At 41.4% G+C, this 17,500-nt stretch overlaps 1 protein-coding gene across 1 annotated transcript in view; it reads right to left on the bottom strand.

Moving 5' to 3' along the window:
- Positions 1-11,904: 11,904 nt before the first annotated feature.
- Positions 11,905-17,500, bottom strand: part of PTTG1IP (PTTG1 interacting protein) — a 20,239-nt gene continuing 14,643 nt past the window's right edge. The window contains exons 4-7 of the mRNA XM_053470736.1: positions 15,753-15,858; positions 14,630-14,695; positions 13,480-13,526; positions 11,905-12,972 (exon numbers count right to left, since the gene is read on the bottom strand). Coding sequence (XP_053326711.1) covers positions 12,929-12,972; positions 13,480-13,526; positions 14,630-14,695; positions 15,753-15,858 — 263 coding nt within the window. The 3' untranslated portion in view covers positions 11,905-12,928. The remainder of the gene's footprint in view (positions 12,973-13,479; positions 13,527-14,629; positions 14,696-15,752; positions 15,859-17,500) is intronic.

The raw sequence follows: 17,500 nt of genomic DNA, 5'->3' as shown, positions 1-17,500 counted from the left end.
TTTTTTTACGAAGCCAGGAGCCCCGTATTGTTTCAAGTTGCCGCATGCTGCCTCTAACAAACCAGTGGCACCCATTTAAAATGAGTTCTCAGGGTCTCTCCAGACAACCATGCAAATTAATGGAACTCAGCTCACTAATCACTATGTAAAGTAAAATTTTAAAAAACAATGGAATATAATGTAAAAATAAAACAAATTACCCAGTGATCTCACCATGACATAATGGGAATCATCCAGTTCAAAGAAAATATATTAAAAAAAAAAAATGGGGGGGGGGATTGGATTATGAGCAAGTCCTAAAATTGTCACTGTATCTTCCCAGAAATCCTGGCATGAAAATAGTTAAAACACCAGTGTTGGAAATACCCTGGGGTGTCTAGGTTTTTAAAAATATATGGTTTCATTGGGTAAATTGAAAAACCTAAGATGTCCCCAATAGGGCATGGTTACAGGATGTCTGGGTGGCACCACTATGCTCAGGATATGTTGCTGAACACATATGGGGTTGTTTGAAAGTGACACCAGGAGCTGTAAATTCATACCTAAAGTACAATGTGCGCAGAAAAAAATTCTACTGCAAACTTTGACAAAGGCTTGTTGTAAAGTTTGTGGATTGAAAGAGTTTGAAATATCCTGGGGTGTATAGTTTTCAATACAAACCGAAGATGCGGAGAAAACGATCCAACGCTGCAGATCATATTGGATCTATATATATGGCTTGGACACCAGATCCTAAGTCTGCTGACAGGGTAAGCCTGCCGCCCATGCATTTGGAGAGGCATATGTTGTTTAACATAACTTACTACAGTTTGAAAGCTATACAAAAAACCAAACTAAAAAAAGACACAAAAAACACATATGGTTTGATAAGCGTAAACTGATCGGCTTCAAAATTGTCCCAAATAGTACATGGGGCAGAAATAAATGGGATTACCCTATAACTTGCAAAAAGGCATTAGGTATTTCTAAACTCAGGACAAATAGTAGAATCTATTTAGCAATTTTCATTAGCTTTTGTAGATTAGTAAAGATTTTTCAAGTAAAAGTAAGAAAGTGCCTTTTTCCAAATTTTCACCATATTTTATAAAAATTTTTTTTTAGAGTAAATTAGAAAAGATCAAAAACAAAAATTTTAGTTACCCTAAATTATTTTTTGCCAAATATAGTGGCAGTACACGTGGGTGTGTTCTTCGTAGGGGACACATAGCCTGAAATATTTAATAGAAATGGTTAACCCCCCTCCTCACCTATAAATATACTTCAAAAACAAAATTGACATCGTCAGGGATAACATCCTCCCCCATAGTGTGAATTATATGGTACCTCAACCTCCCTCCTCACCTCAATCCATCCTCACCTCAATCCATCCTCACCTGCTTCAGCCCAGTTACACCACTCCACGTTTCCAAGGTCCTGTTGTCTTCCCACCTCACCACCTCTGCAGGGTGCACCTTCACATCTCCTGCCACCCTTCTCTAGTGTCCTTACCCGAAGCCTAACCCACATCTTTAATCTCTCCTTGTCCTCTGGTGTATTCCCATCCTCATTCAAACATGCCATCATCTCCCCCATCCTTAAGAAACCTTCACTTGATCCCACATCCCCATCAAACTACTGTCCAGTTTCACTTCTCCCGCTAGCTTCCAAACTTCTGGAACGATTAACTTACAATCAACTGACAAACTTTCTCTCGTCAAACTCTTTACTTGACCCTCTACAATCTGGTTTCCGTCCACAGCATTCAACAGAGACTGCACTGACTAAGATTACTAATGACCTCCTCACAGCTAAAACAAAGGGCAATTCTCACTGGTTGTTCTCTTGGACCTCTCAGCAGCCTTTGAAAGAGTCGACCACCCTCTTCTCCTACAAACCCTCCATGCTCATGGCATCCGTGACATGGCTCTTTCATGGCTTAAATCCTACCTTTCTAACCGTACTTTTAGTGTCTCATTTACTGGAACTTGCTCCTCTCCCCTACCGCTATCTACTGGTGTTCCTCAAGGCTCAGTTCTTGGGCCTCTGCTATTCTCCATCTACACTTCTTCCCTCGGAAAACATATTTATTCCTTTTGTTTCCAGTACCACCTATATGCAGATGGCACCTTACTCTATATTTCTGCTCCTGACCTTTCCTCCTCTCTTCTAACTCGCCTCACTGACTGTCTAACAGGAATTGCATCATGGATGGCGTCCCGTTACCTAAAGCTCAACATCTCTAAGACTGAACTCGTGGACATCTCTATTACTGTTGATAACTCCACAATCTAACCAACAGACCAGGATCGCTGTCTTGACGTCACCCTCGACTCTGCTCTCTCCTTCATCCCTCACCAAATCCTGCGGCCTCAAATCACCTGAAAAACATCTCCAGAATCCGCCCTTTCCTCACGCAAGATACCACCAAGTTACTAATCCACTCCCTTGTAATATCCCGCCTGGATTATTGCAACTGCCTTCTAACCGGTCTCCCCCGCTTCCACCTTTCACCGCTTCAATCAATCCTCAACACTGCAGCTAGATTAATCGTTCTCTGCCGCCGCTCCTCATCCGCTGATCCACTATGCCAATCACTTCATTGGCTCCCCATACTCATACCAGAATCAAATTTAAGCTTCTGACCTATAGAGCCCTCAACAACTCTGCATCACCTTACATCTCTATCCTCCTATCCAAATACACCCCTACTTGCCCTCTTCGCTCCTCTCACGACCTGCAGCTTTCTTCTACTGTTACCTCCTACCGCTCCCGTATTCAGGATTTCACCCGCGCGGCTCCCCTCCTGTGGAATTCCCTTCCCAGTTCCGTCAGACTTTCTGCCTCGTACGCGACTTTCAAAACCTCTCTGAAAACCCACTTGTTCAGGGAAGCGTACAACATTCCTTTACAGTGCTCCCAACCATCATCCTAATCAAAGCCATCGGAACAAACAGCTTCAACACATCGTCACAACCAGATCAACTCATCCCCATCCAAGCAGTCCTCTCCTATTGTCTCACTCCCCTCAACCACCGACTAGATTGTAAGCTTGCAAGAGCAGGGCCCTCTTCTCGCTTGCACCAGTTTGTTATTATATGTGTTATTGTATGTGTTTATAAATTGTTCTAATGAATGTAACAGCTCTGTGGAATCGCCCGGCGCTTTATAAATAAATGTTATGTAAATATGCTCTCCCAACCATGATCCACAGTAAGTCACAAGATACAAAACAGAGAACCTTCAAAACCAAAGATACACTGCTCCAAAAATTAAAGGGAACACTAAGATTACACATCCTAGATCTGAATGAATGAACTAATCGTATGACATACTTTCGTCTTTACATAGTTGAATGTGCTGATGACAAAATCACACAAAGATTCTCAATGGAAATCAAATTTAATCAACCCATGGAGGTTTGGATATGCAGTCACACTTAAAATCAAAATGGAAAACCACACTACAGGCTGATCCAACTTTGATGTAATGTCCTTAAAACAAGTCACAATGAGGCTCAGTAGCGTGTGTGTGGCCTCCATGTGCCCGTATGACCTCCCTACAATGCCTGGGCATGCTCCTGATGAGGTTGCGGATGGTCTCCTGAGGGATGTCCTCCCAGACCTGGACTAAAGCATCCGCCAACTCCTGGACAGTCTGTGGTGCAATGTGGCGTTGGTGGATGGAGCGAGACATGATGTCCCAGATGTGCTCAATGCGATTCCGGTCTGGGGAACGGGCGGGCCAGTCCATAGAATCAATGCCTTCCTCTTGCAGGAACTACTGACACACTCCAGCCACATGAGGTCTAGCATTGTCTTGCATTAGGAGGAACCCAGGGCCAACCGCACCAGCATATGGTCTCACAAGGGGTCTGAGGATCTCATCTCGGTACCTAATGGCAGTCAGGCTACCTCTGGCAAGCACATGCTGTGTGGCCCCCCAAAGAAATGCCACCCCACACCATTACTGACCCACCGCCAAACCGGTCATGCTGGAGGATGTTGCAGGCAGCAGAACATTCTCCCCGGCGTCTCCAGTCACGTCTGTCACATGCGCTCAGTGTGAACCTGCTTTCATCTGTGAAGAGCACAGGGCGCCAGTGGCGAATATGCCAATCCTGGTGTTCTCTGGCAAATGCCAAACGTCCTGCACGGTGTTGGGCTGTAAGCACAACCCCCCACCCGTGGACGTCAGGCCCTCATACCACCCTCATGGAGTCTGTTTCTGACCCTTTGAGTGGACACATGCACACTTGTAGCCTGCTGGAGGTCATTTTGCAGGGCTCTGGCAGTGCTCCTCCTTGCACAAAGGCGGAGGTAGCGGTCCTGCTGCTGGGTTGTTGCCCTCCTACGGCCTCCTCCACGTCTCCTGATGTACTGGCCTGTCTCCTGGTAGCACCTCCATGCTCTGGACACTACGCTGACAGACACAGCAAACCTTCTTGCCACAGCTCGCATTGATGTGCCATCCTGGATGAGCTGCACTACCTGAGCCACTTGTGTGGGTTGTAGACTCCGTCTCATGCTACCACTAGAGCGAAAGCACCACCAGCATTCAAAAGTGACCAAAACATCAGCCAGGAAGCATAGGAACAGAGAAGTGGTCTGTGGAGAAACACTCCTTTATTGGGGGTGTCTTGCTAATTGCGTATAATTTCCACCTGTTGTCTGTTCCATTTGCACAACAGCATGTGAAATTGATTGTCCATCAGTGTTGCTTCCTGAGTGGACAGTGTGATTGACTTTGAGTTACATTGTGTTGTTTAAGTGTTCCCTTTATTATTTTGAGCAGTGTAAATCCCATGAGGTAAAAAGGATTTCTTGGGTGGTCGTTTAAAATTTTGCAGCTTTAAAAAAATATTTGAAGAAGAAGATTTGAGGCCAAGTCAATAAGTAGAAAATGACTTAGTGCCGATACCTGTCCTTTGAGATTAGATACACTAAGGCCAGACAAACAAACCTCTTGAAGGAACTGGAGCATAGCGAAGGTTTCTGTGCACCTCCACCGCCTGCCAGAGAGAAGGATCCAGGTCCCCTGCAGTGCTGTGGGGGATCTGGATCTTAGTCTTGTAATCAGACCTCTACTTGAGGCCTGATTATAAGAAGACCTTGAATATAAGACAAGGGATATTTTTCAGAGCATTTGCTCTGAAAAAAACTTGTCTTATAATCGAGCAAATACAGTATATGAGGTAGACCTCTTAACTGAACTAAGCAGAACATTTGCCATCTCACCTTCTATGTCACGTTCTTGAAGAATCATCCTTGCAGAAGCCAAGCTGTCAATCTGAACATGTTTCTGGCAGTAGCTCTTTGTCTAGCAAATTTGCTGTTTGGGGAAGTACCCATTATATAATTGTTAGCGGTTTCAGTTCTTAAAACCAGCTGCGGTTTGGCCAATATGTGATGATCGCTAACACACCAGCCTCGTCTGTCTGGATTTTCTGAACGATTCTGGGAATTAGAGCCACTGGGGGGGAAAATATGCCATCTTGAAGTTCCAATGGAAGGAAATCTATGAAAGTTGGAAAATCCTCTCTGTTCAGGGATGCGAAGACCTGAACTTTGTTTTCCCGAGTGGCCATGAGGTCTATTTCTGGGATGCCGAATCTGCAGATCAGAACGGAAAAAGTGTCGTGGTCCAGAGACCATTTCATTCTGCTTAAATCGTCTGTGTGTCGCTGCAATCGCCATCAAGTTATGCTGAACCTGTTCCATTATCTCTGCACATAGATACTGTAGTTTTCTGATCCAGCGCTACGGAATTCGATGGCGCTAAATAAAACAATAATAATTATAATCATCCTTGATCCCAATGCCTGTTTAAGTATGAAACCGTGGTGCGGATGTCTGTAGGGATGCAATAACTAATTGATAAAATCAATAATGAAAATCATCAGCAATTTTCATTATTGATTCGTTAAATCGATCTTATCGAATGTAAGATGAGGGTATTTTTCAGAGCAAATGCTCTGGAAAAATACCCCTTGTTTTATTATCTGACCTCAAATAGAGGTCGGACTATAACACTAAGATCCAGATCAACTGGAGAGGCCTGAGAGCCAACCTCCTCCCTATTGACTATGGTCCTTGGCCTTGTAAAGACTTTGGTATGTAGGTACAGAGGGTCAGTTTCTACTTATTTTCCCCTGGTACAGGTTTAATCATATTTCCTTAATATAAGAGGCTCTGAGCACTGTGGAGCGCCGCTATTGATTTACGATTGGTCCTGTACTTTGCAGACACAGATGATGTTTTGCTATAATTTATTGTATGTCATAACTTTTCCCTGTGTCTCCCCCTGTTTTCAGCTACCTCCAGAAGTATAGTCTCATCACTTGTTTAGGGGATTATGTCTGGCAGACATGCATCCAGGGAGTAGCAAGCTATTGTTTCAGTTAATATGTTTAATGTCTGATCCCCCCCCCGTGCACTAAGATGTTGTTCAAATCAGTCTTTCCCCATCCCTCACCCCACTGTATTCCACTATTGAAAATTAATTTATGTCTGTATTAAAAACCCTGTGTGTCACTCTGAATAAAGAGTTCTTGTACTTCACCCCGCATTAAGCTTCGGCTAATTATTTGGCTCACTGGAGTTTTTAGAAGAGCTAGGAAGCAACTATTGACGGAGGTACCCAGTCGTGGTATAGGGTGTCCAGTCACAATGACCTTCCTGTGCTCCACCATAGAAGCCCCGGCAGCAGTACTGGCCAGCAGCACCAGAGGTTGACCTGGATCCTCCTCTCTGGCAGCGGGTGAACACCTGCGCGATGCACCAGGGCTTTCATGACAGAGCGCTGGCGTCACATGACCTTCCGGTACTCAGTCATAGAAGCTTCAGCGAAAGTACCGGGTAGCAGCAGAGGTTTGTCGGCTGCCCCCGCTAGACACCAGGAAGTCTGTAACATGGAGGTACAAATCTGGAGGGGGGGCAGAGTGGCATAGCAGGGATATAAGGCATATCAGGGGCATATCTGGGGGGGCAGATTGGCATCACTGGGGGGCAGGTTGGAAAATAAAAAAATGCATTTTGGCCAAAGTTGTTGTATTCTGCTGTTTGTTTTTAACACCGAGTTTGTTCATTAAATTATTTTAAATTAACGAAAAATTTACTTTTATCCGATTAATTATTCAAAAAAATTCTGTCATGCCCCTCTCACCCTTACCTGCTCTCCCCAGCTGTCCTCCGTCACTGCATGCCATCCAAAACCTCCCCAATCGTGGAGTAGGCCGAAGCCGCGGTCTGTAGTAGTGGCATCTACCCGCGATCGCAGTAGGCTTTAAGTTTCAGCAGACTCCAGGGAGGTGTTGCCCAAGCATCAACACAATGCAGTACACCCGTAGAGGGGAGGTAACACCTGTAATCCGCATTAAGTATTAACCAATGAAGACCAGATATAGAACTAATTAACCAGGTGCTATGGATTTACCCCTGCCTGGTAACCAATTCAGTAAGGAGCTTGTTCAGCACAGGGGAGGAGTAGATACCTGCAGCACTATAAAAACCCCTCCAACTGTGAACACTTTACTCCAGTGTTCCAGAACTTTGGTTTCTGTATGTCTGTGAACTTCAGCTTCCTGTTCTCCTCTGCTTTCTCTGCTACAGACCCTCTTTTGGATTCTTCGTTACTTGACCTTTGGCTTCCCCATTGGACTACCCTGTTTGCCTGTTACCTGACCCTTGCCTGCCCCCTGACCTATTGCTTTGTTTACTGACACCGCTTTGGACTATCCTATGCTCTTACGCCCCCAGCCCAATCTTAACATATTCGCCAACCAATAGATTACGAAAATAATCATTAGCTGCAGCCCTAGTTGTCTGATTGTAGTCCGACCGCTTTCTTTTTCCCACGTGGATGGAAGGCCCTGAGTGTCATAAATACAGTCTTTAGTTCCCTGAAATTTGAAGATTGTGCTCGGTCCTCCAGAGACTGCCTGAATTAGGAATGTAAGTGGGCTCCCCATCCAGTTTTGGATGCGTCTGTGGTAATTATCACCCACTCTGGGGGCTGAACAGGCAGGCCACTGGAGAGATGTTTGGAAATTCTCCACCAACTTACTTGAGCTAGGACCTCTTCTGGTATTGAAAAGACCTTGTCTAGGTCTTCTTCTTTCCTTGACCAATGTTTGAAAATTTCCCATTGAAGGTCTCATAAGCACCTGCAGGGATAGAGGCCCTTAATAGGCCCAAAATGCTCATAGGTTTTCTGACTGAAACAGCGGGATCCTTTTGTAGAGCAAAACCACTTATCTTTCGTTAGTTTTGGATTTGGGTGGTAAAGGCGGAGGGCCTGTGAATCCACCAGTAGTCCTAAAAACTGTAGCTTGGTATCAGATTGGATTTTTCCCAGTTGATTACCCAGCCATGCTTTTGTAGGAATAGGATGGTTCTCTGTAAGGTGATTTTCTTTTATGAAACAGTGGTCCAGGTACAGTACCATTTACATACATTCTTCTCTTAAGATTTTCTTCAGAAACCCTTGGAGCTGTGTTAAGGCCAAAGGGAACGGCTCTAAATAGAAAGTGTAGAACCTTCTTGTTCGACTTCACTGCAAATATGAGATACTTCCTGGATCTTCTGGCTATGGGAACATGAAGATATTCGTCCTTTAAAGTCCAGAGTTGCCATGAAATCTCCCTTCTCTAGACTGTAAGCTCGTTTGAGCAAGGCCCTCCTCACCTGTTGTCTCTGTTAGTCAATTTGTTATGTTACATACTACTTGTTATGTCCTGTCTACCCATTGTACAGCGCTATAGAATTTGATGGCGCTATATAAAACAAAATAAAATAATAATAATGTGAGCGACCGACCGACATAATGCTTTCCACCCTGAAACGTTAATAAGCTCTTCTAGGGGTGCATCAAACAATTTCTGCCTCTCAAAATAGAAGATCACACAAGGATGCCTTGGATGCTGAATCTGCCATCCAGGACCCAAGCCACAGAGCTCTTCTAGAGATGACAGATTTGAGGGTCTCTTGTTGTAGCCGACAAAAAAAAGATTGGACAATTTTAAACTCCTAAGACGTAGTACCCTCTTTTCCATATCGTCAGTCTTCCAGTTCTTGTATCCAACACCCTTGTACTCTAGCCACTGCTGACTCCCCAAGTGAAGCTTTAAACTAAAATCCTGCAGATTGAAATATACGCCTACATGAAGTCTCAGCTCGTTTGTCCATGGGGTCTTTTAGTCCAGCAACCTCCCCAATTGGAATATTTTTTTATATATATAATTGAGCAATTTAAATATCTACTTTAGGTAGCTCTTCCCATTTTACACTTCCTGGAGCTTGAAAATTTGCTTAAAACGCTTTGATACGAATGCCCTCTTGCCCAGATTTTCCACTTTATCAATTCTTCAGAAGGAAAACCCCCTTCTTCATCAGACTCCTCGCTTTACGAGCATGAACCTGACAATTGGGAGCATTCTCCAGAAGATAACTCAGACCTGGAAGATGATCTGGACCTTCTGTGTTTGCAAGATTTCCTCCCTTTCTCTCTAGAAGCTGAATACTTAAATGACTCAAATGTCTGTGCCATATTTTCTTGGAACCAGAAACACTCTTTGGCCAGATTTTTAGCTGAACATGGATTACAATGTTTTTTCCTCCAGCCGTCTGGAAGAGGAACAGAACGTTCAGTCCAAGCGACATGCTTTGCGTTAATGGTGGACTTCTTTCAGATTTTTCATTTTGTGTGGAGATACAGGACTAGACATCTGCAGGTAAGGACATAAATAGTTAAATCCCAATAAGGGAGTCAGAGGAAAATATAAGGTGGAGATAAAGGAGAATATCATAACTTTACCTCCTCTTTTCCGTGTGACATGGAAATTCCTGACATGCACCCACTGCAGTCAGACAGGTTGTATAGCTTAAATAGGCACCAAACAAGTTTGAATTTGGCACCTTCTAGAAGACCCCAATCGCACATGCTCAGTAGCACCTGGCCGTGCGGTCCACCACTTTGTGCATGCTCCCACCCCATATATCTTCCGCGGCGGAGATTGCCTCCGTAATGGCAGGCTGGACCTTGCTCTACTCACACCCGGTGAGCACTCAGAGGAAGCAACCCCCCCAGGCAACATCCCATGCGCCTCACCTCAGCTACCATCCATCCCCAAAGAGGACAAGAAGAAACTGTGGATCATGGTTGGGACAGCATTTTTATAGGTAAGGAGGAGGGGGATTAATCATTTCTATTAAGTACACTACGAAGAACACACCCACATGTACCATATGTAGGGAAAATAATGCTAACCTAAAATGGTATCTAAAGAAATATAAAAAAAAAATTATACATTGGTACCCAGTGATCGCTTTGATCACTTCTAACAGCAGTGTTGTTACAAATTGCCATTGGTGATGTGCAGGTGATTGGCTCCCCGAGCAATCACATACACGAAAGCACCTCCCATTGGTTTCTACAATTAGCCTAGTGGAGGACACTTTAAAGTGATTTACATTCTCTGTAACCCTTAAAGGGTTAATATGATTTCTTATGTAGTGTGGCACTAAAGTAGTCTTTTTTATCCGTCCCCCAGAACAGCAAAAGGTGTTTTATGAGCAGAATCCTGGAATTGTGTGCAAAATAAATTTACATTTGTGAACGTTCACATAATATGCCGTAATATTTGGTTTCTTTCCAGCAGTGAAAGTAACCTTGTAATATGTACCAGCCTACCCTCATATTGTGTCTTACCTAGGAAAATCATAGTAGATAGTAAAACAAAAATAAGTTGAGAGCAAATAAATGCGCAATTATGCCAATCGACACAGAAAATTTTATACAAATTTAAAACAGACATAGTTGCATAGAAGTACACTAATAGCATGACTAAATTGCAATGACAGATAGAGCCCTATCTAGGTAGCTTGTGCTCAAAAAACATATGCTTAATTTTTTATTTGTTTTTTTTTAACTTTGTAAAGACCTGGAAATGGCTTAGCAAAATAACAATACATTTGTTATGTATTTACAGAAGGCATACTAGGGCAACTGTGGAGTGTTTCAAACTGGGGGTACCCCCTACTACACGGTTCAACATGCTGAGGTTTATTCACTAAAGGAAGAATTGCCAAGAGTGCTATGGTTTCAACTCCATTACTTCAGAATCTTATAATAAAGGGGCAACACTGGCCTGAGATGGCCCTGTCTAATGTATAATTCAGTATGTGGAACAAAAATATTACTAATTGAAATGTATTTATATGGGCTGAGCCAAGGTCTTCATTCAGCAGAAGCTGATTGTGGTTGGATATTGGTACTGTATAATGAAATAAAGAACTTTGAACCACAACTCTCCTGTTAAACCTCTCTTTAGTGAATAGGCCTTCACAAATACTCATTCACATTTTATTTCCAGCACCAACATGTCAGTAAGGAGTAACTGGTAAGTTTCTTCTAATATTTAGTGTAGAGTTATTTGAGGAAAGAGATGAAAAAAGCCCACTAATCTAACATATGTGAACATATGAAGAAAAAACAAATCAGTTTTAAAGGCAACATTAACACATCTGAACAGAAGCCAGCTATGGGTGATCATGAAGATAAGCCTGGCATAGGTTGCTGTACACATTGTGAAAAGGAATTTAATATAACCAAGTTAAACAAAAAATTAAATACTATTTTGGCAGACTATAAACATTACTATTGTAAAGGGATTTTTATCTCTGGTACACAAAACAATATGAAACTCTCACGAAAACCTTTAAGCAGGCCCAGATTACTGTTCTGTATGAATAGAATTGGTTATCAAAAAACTGTTTCTATACCAAACTTTCCAATATTGAATAACGCTACATTGGTTCGGGACCACATTGGAATTAACAGGTATGAAGGTAAACTCACTTACCTTTTTATGCTAGAGGAGGCTTTTTTTTTTTTTTTTTTTTTTTTAATCTCTTACCAATTTGAACTCACTTTTCTTATTGATGGGCAGACCTATGCATGTATTGGCCAACTAGAAAGTGGATGTATTTTACACCTATACACAATGTCAAGGCACTTTTTCATTGCTGAACACATTAAGTGATAGTAAAGCTTTCTAAATTATCTCCAGCGTAGCTCTCACATCCTGTCTTAACTATGGAGGAAACAAGAGTAACATTTTAAAAGCAGTTAGGCTATCTCAAGCTGACTAGTCAACATCTTACTAAATTCATGATTCCTGAACAGGCTCTGCTACGTGGATAATCTTGTGTGGACAATGCTTTTTTAGATATTTTGGTTTTTTGAGGAACATGTTTAGGTGGCTTGTTACTAGTAACTAGGGTTAACAGATTTTGAATTCCTTTGCTACCTTAAAAGTGGATTTTGCACTGTGTGTCCAGAAACAGCTGTCTGCTGTTTTATGTTGGCATAAAATGTATCAATTCTAAACATTTTAACAGTATCCACATACTTTTTTGTATGCATTCTAAACCAGTGTTTTCTAAAGAGTACTCAGTTTCTCACTGTACTTGGTAATTAAAGGTTGTGATAGCTCTACATCTCTTATTTTTGTTGTATCACTTGATGGAATCAAGCTCTGCATTTCCCTCCAATGAAAGTTAGCAACAAAAGTAAATTTGTCTATTTGCTCATTTTGTTTGTATCGATGTAGTGAATTATCCGGGGAAGACAATGGAGTAAGTACTGCAGAGGCCTTAATTAGGGTGGTTAAAGCACAAAGCTAGTGTGCTGGCCCATTTCTGCAGTGCAGGGTTAAACACAAGGGTACAGGTGGCTCATTCATTTGTAGAAGTATCTGCACTAATGAAAAGGCCACTTGTGCCCGTGTTATGAGTTCCTATGCACATGCACTGTTGGATAGTTGTCTTTGGGCCAGCTTGAAGAAGAGTGTCCTGTGGATGTCTACTGAAAAGTTGAATGTATTTTGCTTGCTTCACTGCAGGGCTGAAACGTTCATCTCTTATTAAAAGAACCAGTACATATTTCCAATGATTTAGCTGTCAAACTTGGTATAAGGGTTTTCTTCTTTAAACAAACCTAAAACAAAATAAAAAATATAATTCAGATATATCTGAACATTTATTAGCAATTAAACTGAATATGATATTTGAAATTTCAAAGATGGGGTCCCTCAATACTGTATCATCAGTATTGGACCATTTATTAACTGTTAAACTAAAGAATTAAAACGCAAGCTAGTGATGTTGCTTCAATACCGAGTGTTCTTCATTTTAAGTTACAATTTAAAAGACTTAAATATTAAAATAAATGGAAACTAAAATGAATAGTAATATCTCAATGGATTGATTTTCTAGTATTGTATTGCTCCTGCAATAAGCACACTTATGTGACATTCTAACACCACTATTATCCATATGGAAAGACATTTCTCACTTTTTAGCACTAACAATATTTCCCCGTTTACATGTGAATACGTTTAGTAGTTAAAATAGAGCTGCATCATTTTTTGGATATATAATTATTATATTACAGGTGTATTCTTCATAGTCAGCTTTCCACAATACTTTAGACAATTTCAATTACCATATTTTTTCCTTATTTCGTCATGTCTTGTCTTCATTTGTGCCCTTCTGCAAAACAAAATCCATGTGATGAATATGGTATCTTCATAGGACACAGACAAGTTATATAAATAACTTGCAAGGTCACATAATAAAAAGGTTGCTATGGCTCTGCCCCGATCATATAAGACACGAAGTGCCATCTTGAGAACTAATCTATCTATATATTCTGATCTGTCCTAACTTCTTTGATATCCTCAAAGTGTTCAGTGGGTGTGGCTGCCTGAATACTCACAGTACGGTTTACATAAACCAAAGCATGTTTATAAGTAGTTATTTAATGAAAATACTTTATTCACCTAAATACCTTAGTTAAATAGGTTATAGTCCAGCTCCACACCCTAGTCACACCTAGGTGCCAAGGGTCCACCTCTTTGGCATGTGAATTGTGGAGAGAGACAAGTACAACTGTCTACAGGTTATTAAAATAAAGCTTTTGTTCCTACTATTATAACAATTTGTTACATCCCACAGAAGTGTAAATGTTTATTTCCCTCTATAAAACATTGGGTATGCTACACTTCAGTACGAGAATGCAAGTTCAGCATATGGATAAAAACTGATTTCTATGAAGTCTCGCATAATTTGTTAATATCACCCTTAATGAATATATAATCAATATAGCAAGAGTACATACTTGACCCCACAGTAATATTATGGCTGCTTGCACAGTGTGAAAGGAGCCACAAGGAAGAGCTCCAGCCCAGGCAATGTAAAAGTGTGATGGAGTGAGTATGTTTCATAGTGTTGTTTCGAGTGTTTTTATTCTACTTTCATAGCTAAGGTGCTTTTGCTATGGTAGCAAGGGAATCTTACGCTGCTTACATTCAGTAATCCTTGTGAATACAAAACAATTGGTTTAAGTGAGATTGACCTATTAGTTAATCACAGGGTTATTATGTAGTTATCAAACAATACCTTGAGTAAAATAAACTCCTGGTCCAGAGTGGCTTCCCGTAAGCATGTTTTCATAAACCATTACATCAAAAATTGCTCAAGATAATTAATCTTTACATATTCAGTAAACTCTAGCAATGTCAAAAATTTAGAAGAATTAGGATACATATTCCACTGGATTTTATGATTTAGTATGCAGGAACCACTTGTTTCACCTTTCTTCCTGGCGTGCCCGTCTCTCTTCATTTTCTCTTGTTGCCTTTTCATTGTCCACGGCACTGCTGCAATAGAAATTAATTTGGTTAGAGATGTCTTAATATCTTTCTTACTTATAACAGTGTGTGGGTCTACATTGGAATAGTAAAATCATTTAATAATTGAATAGTAGTAATACCAAAATTGTAAATATTAATTGTGTTAATTTGTGAGCAGGTTGTGAAGATTTTAACTTGTACACAAGGCCACTGAGAACGTTCCAATAAAGAAAGCCAGCGTGAAAGACAAATCCTTTCCGCAGGTATGTAAAATAGCTATGCAATTCCAAATATGTTAAGCTGCAGCATGTGGCAAAATGCACCTATTCAGATAAATTGTGCAGACTTTACTTCACATTTCTCACGTTGAAAATACTTTAGTTACTTATTTAATAAAGTATATTGACAGGTGAAGATTTAGATCCTGACTGACAACACATTTATGGTACTTAAGACAATTAACTAACCAGTACAGTGTTGTCACTGATTAAATGAGGAGCTCAATCAGCAGACTATGCCCCTGAAATACTGGAACACCTGGTCATCCTACCAGTTCATGGGCATAGTCTTACCCTGCAGTGTATTGTCCATTGTCATTTGCGACTAGTGACTTTGAAGTTTATTCACTAAAGGAAGAGTTATGTTTTGGCTTGTTGAATTCACATGTTTAAGAAACAACTTCTGCTGCAGAGAGCTTTTCTGATCCTTTGCGTAGCTCTTCACACATTTAATTTTACATTATATCAGGTAAGCCCAGCCATTAACAATGGAGAAACTTGCTAACGCTGTGAAAGTCAGCCTTGGATTAACTGCAGTCTACCCAAAAACTTGCATTTGCATTAAAGAAATCGGGCAGATCTTGTGATGCATAACGCTCACTATCTTTAATAGACCGGTTCATTCTGTGATGCATTGTATAACAATGTTTTTAAGTCTATAGATCAGAAAATACACTGAAGAAAACCTGTCCTGAACTCTATTCCACAAACACTTTTCAATTGTTGTGGTTGTAACAGAATAGTAAATGACTGACACTATGCAAGAGAGAATCCTGTAAAATATTAGGTTTTCCAGTTACACTTGCCTCCTACTCTTCTTTTTCCTGCAACAACAGCAACAGCAGACGACCACTGAGAGGATAATAGCTCCTCCAACCACAGACATTGTGATGATGAGAGCTTCAAAATTCACTGAAAAGCAAGACTGTGTTAATATCAGAATTAAATAATGGCACATATCAAACTTCTAACTTGCAACACAGACTGCAGTCCTTGTATGTTCTCTGCTTACTTCCGGTAAAGCAGAGTTTAGTTTATTAGATAGTTGAGAGGTTAAATACTCTTGAGCAGGAATACACCTTTTTTTTCTCCTGGGTCCATGAAACCTACTCCACAACGGACTATGTTCTCTGAGCAGCAAAACAGTGGTGCCTCAATTGGGGTCGTTGATATACATGCAATAGCTTGGTCTATGGTTGCTATATGCTGTCAGGGCACAGTGGATCCAACCAACCCGAGATATTGGAAACCAAATATCAGGGATTACTGATACAGGCAGGCTCCCAAGAGAATTAGACATTTTCTAAACCTCCATCACTATTTGCTGACGACGTCCTGGAGGAAGAAGCCAAATGGCAAATGATTTAGGTAAACTGGAAAAATGGTCAGACCTGTGGCAACTGGCATTTAATGTGGATAAATGCAAAGTAACGCACCTGGGCATAAAACCCCAAGGGCAGAGTATAGAATATTTGATACTGTCCTAACCTCAATGTGTGAGGAAAGGGATTTAGGGGTAATTATTTCTGAGGATTTAAAGGTAGGCAGACAATGCAGTAGAGCAGCAGGTAATGCTAGCAGAATGCTTGGTTGTATAGCAAGAGGTATTAGCAATAGAGAGAGGGAAGTGCTCATGCCGTTGTACAGATCACTGGTGAGACCTCACTTGGAGTATTGTGTACAGTGCTGGAGACCGTATCTACAGAAGGATATAGAAATGTTGGAGAAATTTCAGAGACGGGCTACTAAAATGGTTTATGGATTAAAGGATAAACCTTACCAGAAGAGGTTAAAGGATCTTAACCTATATAGTCTGGAAGAAAGATGTGACAGGGGGGATATGATAGAAACATTGAAATACTTAAAGGCAATCAACAAGATAAAGGAAGATAGTTTATTTAAACGAACTACTACCACAAGAGGACATAGTCATAAGCTAGAGGGGCAAAGGTTTAATGGTAACATCAGAAAATATTACTTTACGGATAGCCTTCCAGCAGAAGTGGTAGATGGTAGATGTCAGGCTAGATATAGGATAAGGGACAGGTACTAAAGGAAAGTACTCAGAGGTTGGGCAGACTGGATGGGCCAACTGGTTCTTATCTGCCATCACTTTCTATGTTTCTATTAGCAAAAGGTAGCGACATTGCATTGTAGAGTAATAGTAAGTTTCAGATTGAGTGGACTGGGACTACCTGTTGGCAGTGTTAGAGATGTTTGGTTTCCACTGTAACCTCCTCTCAAAACAAAGGGTACTGTATACAGTGGCGTCGCCGGGGGGGGCATGCCCCCCCCTAAATTATGCTGTGCCCCCCAGTGTGCCCCCCCAATTGAAACGCTATACCATTGACCCGGTGTACCGGAACACTAAGCTCTAATTGCAGCCGATGCGGCTGACAGTTTCAAAGCGGCTGTAAAACCGCCTCCGCTGGCTGCTTAATGGATTGCCGGCATGCCGATTACTGACTGAGGCTCTTCGTCCCGCCCCTTTGAAGGGGGCGGGCTCTTACGGAACAGTTGCTTGTCACTGCCTGACAGGGAGAAGAGCATGAGG

The sequence above is a fragment of the Spea bombifrons genome, chromosome 7, assembly GCF_027358695.1.
Source record: "Spea bombifrons isolate aSpeBom1 chromosome 7, aSpeBom1.2.pri, whole genome shotgun sequence".
In the NCBI taxonomy this organism is placed as follows: domain Eukaryota; kingdom Metazoa; phylum Chordata; class Amphibia; order Anura; family Pelobatidae; genus Spea; species Spea bombifrons.
Note: the sequence above shows the minus strand (reverse complement) of the source record. Positions and strands in the feature narration are given on the sequence as shown.